The sequence below is a fragment of the Durio zibethinus genome, chromosome 1 (genome assembly GCF_047325235.1).
Source record: "Durio zibethinus cultivar Kanyao isolate XHJ-2024 chromosome 1, ASM4732523v1, whole genome shotgun sequence".
Lineage (NCBI taxonomy): Eukaryota > Viridiplantae > Streptophyta > Magnoliopsida > Malvales > Malvaceae > Durio > Durio zibethinus.
Genome location: NC_143162.1, coordinates 2,937,890 through 2,945,570, shown reverse-complemented (window position 1 = coordinate 2,945,570; position 7,681 = coordinate 2,937,890). Strand labels below are relative to the sequence as shown.

Sequence of the window (7,681 nt, the reverse complement as noted above, 5' to 3'; positions counted from 1 at the left end):
TCTCTAATTTGTCTTGAGTTTTTTTTTATAAAAATGTTTGCTTGATATTAAAAAAAGAAAATGTGGTCTGGACATTGGATTCCGTCATTGAAATTAAACAGGTTAGTCTGGAATTCATGGCATATCATCACCAAAAAGCTGAAAACCAAATAAAAAGGGAAAAGAAAATCGATAAATTCATGAAGACAAAGAAACCGCTAGCTGGCAATAAACTCTTTTGGGCGTGCGGTTCACGTGTGAATCCAACTTATTCTGTATTTGTGGTACACCTACAGGTTAGGAAAATGGTGTTGAGTTCACAATCACTCAAGTAGACTGGTTTGAATCACCATGCATGTGATTCCCATTTACCACCACAAACTTGATCATTACTCCTAACTTATTACGAAAATAATATAAGTTGCCTTCTTCAGAATTAAACGAGGAAAGGGTCTTCAATGAGCAATTTCATATCTAGAATCATCCTAGAAAACTTGTGTTATTATCAAGTCATTCGTGAATCTCATCTAATTTTTTGAACTTTCTACTGATTCTACGAGTGTAAAACATTAATTTATCTGTGATTGGTTCCTTTGATATTTACTTAATCCGGTGACAGCAAAATTTACAGTTTTCTATGCCTCATTATTAAGCTATGGGATTGCAGCCTATTGTTCAGACTGTTAAAGTAGTGAGACCTAAAAAAACATTTTACTGACATCTATTCAGAAAGAAAAATTATGTTTCCCACGTTCAGTTCTTGCCTGAATTTAACTTTGACAAGCCATAATCTAATGCTGTAGAATATTCTTATGAATCATAAATTTTTTATGCTGTAATCTGTAATGGGTTTTTTTTTTTTTTTTGGTATAATTCTTAATCAGGGGTACTTCACTAAAGAATTTGGGTGCGTGTATTTTTTTCTAATGAAAGATTAAAGTGTGGGAAATGAGTGGTGGAGCTGTGCTTTTAAACAAAACCCCTTTTTCCTCATTTAATATCTATAACAAATTGGACCAACTTGCTTCCTTTTGCTCCTTAGAATAAGAAAAGAAAATTAAGAGGAAACAAATAAATTGAAGATATATGGAGGGGATCGTTTATGCTAAGTGGAATCTCGTTTCAGAAAGCAATGACCTAACTTCTAACAATTAAAAAAGGAATTTATTGGGTGGGAATTCCCTCAGAATCCAAGAGTTACTTTTGCATGAAAAAAATTGATTACAACAGCAGAAATTATTCCTTGGTAAATTTTATTCATAGAAAAGTGTTGTGTTCACCACTTCTTTTTCTCAGAGACTCGCTTGGCTTATGTCCATTTCACATCTTTAACACTTTCTTTGAGTTTGATATTGGATGGCACTAAAAAACACAAGTTGCAGCAATAAACTTTCATTTGAAAGTGGGTTTTCTTTAGAGCAAGTCAAATTGGTGACACCAATGGAAAAATCCTGAAACTTAAAACAAAGTCAATGGGCACACTATATACACCCCTAGACACTGGTTTAATTTATATTTTTAACCATCATAGTTATTTATTTATTTTAAAGGAGTTCCATACATGAGAAGTTTAACCCTGCCTAGCAAACAAGTTCTGTTGGCACCCCAAGTTAAAATTCTCACCAAACTCCTTGGATCTATTGGCTTACTGTTGGGGGATTAATAAACAATGCCCACTTGCATGGAATTTCAACTAGTGGTGAGCAACTCAAAGTTCAGAAGAAAATCTGAAGTTCCATTGTCCAATTCTGTACTGTAATCTCTAGCTATGTGGTAAATTAGTGGGTGGGGGGGCTGTCACATTGTTAATGCTTGTTCATGGTTTATGTTAATCCCTAGAGTCTTAAATATATCTTTAATTATAATTAGTGAACTTTTTTATTATAAAAGGAAACTGCAGCACCGCAAAAAAAAAAAGAATTAGGTTACAACAAGTATAAAGATTTAAATTGTAGACTTACTTAATATTATTTTTTAAAAGTAATTATATAAAGTTTGGGATTCAATTAGTGCATTTTAATTTGCTATATAATATAATATACGACTTGCTGGTTTCAGAGTATGATGTTTGGGACCTTTGGAAGTACCTTGCCTGGAGCTAATCTACTTGGTAAGTGCTTAGATTTGCTGTTTCATTAATTTAATTAGTCTTAAATTTTAGATTCAATAAGCATATATTAGATTATTTTTTCTTTTAAACAGAAAAGAGAACATACAAAGGCAAAGTCAAACACCCAAATCAGGTTTAAGTATAATTAGAAAAAAATTTACTTATATAAATTAGGTTTACATTGTCTTGGACATTATAGATGTTGGCCTTTGACGTTATGTGTCAGATTTATCTTTTGTAGGAGATTCTTGCGGGTGATGTTCATTTTCCCATCTTGTTTGGATAATTTCTTGTATTTATCTCCCATGGAATTGTCTCATTTTTTTAAAGAAAAAAATAAATTCTTGCATATAAAAATAAAATATTATAGAATTTTGAAAAATTATATAATAAAATATTATAGACCCTCTCAAGAGAGCATGGTTTTTGTCAAAATTTTTGTATTAAAACTAATTAAATCCTAACATTTTCTTTTGAAATAGTATTAGAATTTAGAACTCATTTGTCAAATTTAGGAGGGTGAGTGAAGGCACACAATCTGTGGGATCTTAGAGATATACTCTTTCAATAATTTATTACTGGATTGTTACAATATATGAAGTTAATTTTAGTGGGTTAAAAATTATAAGTCCAGTTTTCTAATTTTTGAGGTGGATATTATTGATGGTAATTCGTAGCATCGGGCCATTATTTTATTGGTTTAAGGATAGGAATTAATTAGAAAAGATTAAATTCTGTTATGTCCATAAATTATTTTACGGGTATTTTAATAATTTTGATACTTTGTACATTTTATATATTAGAGTGAGAAGTGAGACGTTATCGTTAACAATTATACAGTCTATTAGGGAAGTGCTAAATTTTTAATTTAATAATTAAAATTCAAATGCTGATAACTTCAAAAATATTAAAAAAAATCAATTATTTACTTTTGCCCCTTTATCTTCTGTTGAATGTCATCATATGATCATGACAAATTTAAACATCAACGTATTTTATGATTTACTCAGTCTTATTGCTCTTAGTTTTTTCATAAATGAACATTTGGAGCAACAATGGAGTTGGAAAGTTGAATTCTAGTGGCTAGCTTCCTTATCATCCAATTTAGAAATCAATTCAGGAAGCTTTGTACCTAAAACCATCCAACTACTAAGCAAAACTGCCAGAAGCACTTGGCTATTATTATTATTTATTTATTTATTTATTTATTTTTTTGAAGAAAGAAGCACTTGGCTACTGTAACTGTCTCTTTGCATTGGAAAATGATCGAATTAATCACTTTTCCTGCACTGTTGCTGATGCTGCACCTTGTTCTTGTTTCTCTCCTTATTTTAAATTGGTTTTCAACCTTGTTTTTAAATTTAATTATACTTCATTGACTTTGGATTTAATTAATTATACTTAAATTTAAATTTAACTCCAAAATTAGTTGAGAAACTCGTATTTGCTTCAACTTCTCTTTGGAATTTTTTTTCTTTTTTTGTTGTTGACTTTGCTGAAAATTACAAAAGTTAAAGAAACAAAAAGCAGCCACATAGCTCAAATTAGTACATGAAAACAACAAGAGAAAGGGCTAGCAATTAAGAAGGAGATTGAATTAATAAAACAGGGAAGGATTTATTAATAATTTCTTCCCTCTTCAAATGCCCCATATTAAAAAACTAGACCTTAGATTAGCAACAAAAGGGAAAAAAAGAGAGCTGTAGTCGCATGTTAGCAACGCATATTTACACTTCCATTAATCTTTGGCCAGTTTTTGGCACCTTTTGGTCAGGCTTCCCATTCTCTGGTGAATCGGTGGAGATTTCATGTATTGTGATAACAACATTATCATTGCCATCACCACCTGAAACAGGTTGGATTATCCCCCTGTGAAGCAGCTGTTGTGGTTTCTCTGGTGAAACAGTTGGTTCCAGAGTCTTGGTGAAATGAGCTAGTTGGGAAAGTTCATGGACTGCTTCTGATATTTTTTCCACACATTTGACTATCTCAACTAGGACTGAAGCGACCGTGGCAGCTGGTACTATTGCAAGGAAGTCCGCATTCTGTAAAGAGGCAGCTTTGAGAGCAAATTTCAGGTCTCTCATGGCAGCTTTGGCGTTCTCCACATGGGGATTGGCCGAGATGGATCTGTCATTGTTTTCATTGCTGTGGCTAATGCTTTTACTGCCTTAGCACATTCTGCACTCATTCTTGTGCACGATCCTTCAATTTTACTTTTGAATTCTTGTGATGCCTGAAACATCGATGAAAGCCAAGTGAGTAAGAATTGAAGAATACAATATGCAAAATTTGTTGCATCATATGATCACTTCAATCATAAGTCATATGCTTTTCCAAATATGCATCTGATCATAGTGTTCTGTTTAATGATTGTAGAGTGAAGTAGTAGTACTTGGATATCAGAGCCAATGCAGCCATTAATAGCTTCAATCTGATAGGCACATTGTCGAGCAAGAGCTCCAATCTTCAAGTAATGTTTCCATGGGTGACGGAGTGGGAAGCGGCCATGTCCAGGTTCCCATCTTGCAAAATTTGCCTGTTATTTTATTGCATAATTACATCAATAACAATGATATTAAACATGGATATTATAAGTTTATTTTTTATTTTTTAAAGTGCTCAACTATCCAAAGTACAAATGTTAGTGGCATGCATGCGAAGGCAAAGTGTAGTGGAGAGAAGCTAAACTCACCAGAGATTCGTCACTGTTCTTTGAGTTGAGAATACTTTTATATCCCTGAAGAAATGACTTGCCATCCTTTGAACCCACAGCTTTCCCCAAATCTTCACAAGATTGAAAGTATTCACCTCCAAATCCTGCATGTAATTTTGTTATTAATTACTATACTTAATTATAGAAAATAAGTAATAAAAATAAATATCACGTAATTTTTTGTATTAATACGAAGAAAAATCCCACTTGCATGAATATATAAATCTTGAATGTCTTAGCTGTTTTTGATTCAAGTATCAGACGAGTTCAAGAATGTCGAGTTTAGAAGTTTATATTAAGTCAAATAATTAATTTTTGAAGTATGTCATATGTCAACTTGGGTAATTAATTAATTAATTATGTGGTAAAGTAAGCTAGCATGCAGCACTACTAGTGTACCTTCTAGGTAACTAGCAAGCTTTTCCAGGTTGGAAGCAACTGCCTTGTGAAGATCTTCACCAGCCCATACTGGACAAATAAAAATGGATATGAGCATGCAGGTTGCTCCTCCCATTATAATTGTTGATAGTCTTTGATAAGCTACCACTACCAGTTCGTCCACCCGGTACCCCGAAACAGCTACCAAACTGAAGGTCAGTATAAATACCAGGACTCCATAATCATATCTTGCCTTGATCCTTGGAAAAAATCTTGAAAATGTTGCCGCTGCAGCTGAAAAAATAACAAACCAATCAACTTGCATGAACACGAGTTTATTACCTGTTTAACTTTGATGCAGAAGATAAGGATGATTTATGGAAGAATATGTTGTATCTTTAGGCATACCTAGCAGAAAAACAAGGATTCCCAGGACAATGGGTTCTCCTTTCTTTCCAAAGAGCCTTGCAAAGTAATCTGCTCCAAGTCCAAGAAAACCTGCTAGAAGTGTTGCGAAGCCTCTATTTAAACTCTTGCTTAGAGTTCCACCTGGGTAGATAAAGATATGAGTTATGAGTTCACTATTTTAACACATTACTACAAAATTTTGTGAACTTAATTTGGCATTCTCGTAAATTATAACTTACCTACTGTGAATTCAAATAAAACCACTACTGTTAGCACTGCCCACATTCCGGACACCCCAAAACCATCATAGAGAGGCCTGGCATAGTATAATAATGACACCAATGTGAGAGCAAGTCCCACTTTCATGGAGTGAGTCAGCCTTCTTGGGTCATCTTGCCCAAGCTTTTTGATGCTCTTAGAAATTGATATAACCCTGACCTTCAAGTTACCAGGCAAGGACTTAACCTGGCCCCAAGCACCCGCAAAAAATCTGGATTTTTCTTGAGCTGTTGACTCAATATCCATGGGAAAAGGCAGGGGATAGGAAAAGGACACCAAGTTAAAAGAGCCCAAGGCAAAAACCTTTCGAGATGCTTTTTGTTTTCAGTAAGAAGAGGGAAGGAAATGTGTATGACGGTCGTCCTTCACTGACCTCAAATTTATATGTTGAAAAGTTTGGTATGAAGAATATTTTAATGGGAGATGAGAACAAAGGTTTTCTTCGAGTTTCTACTTTCTAGTGCTGACTAGACCTAACATATTGTTTATTAACACAAGCTGCAGCCCACTCTTCATTGCAAGAATGGAGGGTTTAGCCCACACTCTCACATCAGAAGTCAGAACCAAAGGTTTTGAATCCTTTGCTTTTAAGTGGTATCTGCTGTTCTTTCCATAAGAATATTGACATCAATTTGGCATTGGCATCCCAAACTTTTTTTTCCATTTTGGACCTCGCTTAGTGTATCTCTTTCGCTTACATTTCTGATATATGCCAATTCCCTTAACCCAGATGGGTAATAAGACTTGATCAGCTGACTCAATTGACCACATTTATCTCTGCTTTAAGACCTGATATTGAATTATCCAATCCCAAATTTAATATTTATGTTTCATAATTCTTTTTTGCTTCTTTTAACTAAGAAAGTGGAAGGATGATGAGGCTACAGCTTTAAACCATTGTCAAAAAAATCTAGTCAAAGAATCTGTTTTGTTAATGACATCGGACAACAAGCAGTCTTGACCCCTTTTTTTTGTCCCGAAAGCCAAAATATTTGAGAAAAAAGAAGGAAATTTCAAACCTGGTGGGACTCCTTGCTTGGAAGAGTAACTCCATGGAATATGTTAATTTCAGAGGAAGTAGTTCACTTGAACACAGCAAGCCATGCTTATACTGAGTTTTTACCATAAAAATGTTGTCTGGTACTAGGTCAAAGGTTCAAACACAATAACAATTTTGGTGGAATATGAGTTGGGAATCAATTAAGAAAGGTTCACAATAACAATTTTGGTGGAATATGAGTTGGGAATCAATTAAGAAAGGTTATGTCATTAATTGTTGCTAAATTATAATAAAAATTTAATGTAATAACTGAATTTTAAAATTTTTTAACGTAATCCTAAATTATAAATTTGTAATTAATTTTAAATAATGATATGTGATTAACAAATAATTCTTCAAATATCGCTTTAATTGATAAATTCATATTTCATATATTACATTAAATATTTTATAGATTCATAATTCATGACATTAATCCATTAAGAAATTAAAAATGCCCATGCAAAAAAAGTCCAACAAAACATAGTGTATGCCTATAGCTCCTAACAGAGCAGAAAGTTACGAACCAAGTCACCATTATTCCCTGAACCAAAGTTATTAAGATTGAATATGGCAGATCAGAGCATTGAATCATGGTGACAACAGGATGACTTTGCAAGAAAAAAGAAAGGATAAAAAAGTAACAAAAAAAGGAAAAGATAGCTAATGAACAACAGGCAGATATGACTCTCCATACCATCTTTTCCAGCTTTAATAATAATCAATGAAAAACATAAATCCATATTCAACTCACGGACTGATGTAAACGCTG

General features: G+C 33.3%; 1 protein-coding gene across 1 annotated transcript; it reads right to left on the bottom strand.

Annotated features, from left to right (window-relative positions):
• Positions 1-2,112: 2,112 nt before the first annotated feature.
• LOC111310944 (aluminum-activated malate transporter 8-like) lies at positions 2,113-6,878 on the bottom strand. Its single transcript, XM_022910316.2, is given in 7 exon segments — positions 2,113-4,214; positions 4,217-4,325; positions 4,485-4,628; positions 4,785-4,909; positions 5,205-5,477; positions 5,592-5,732; positions 5,831-6,878. Coding segments are annotated over 7 exon segments (1,476 nt in total). The 5' UTR covers positions 6,117-6,878; the 3' UTR covers positions 2,113-3,816.
• Positions 6,879-7,681: the final 803 nt, after the last annotated feature.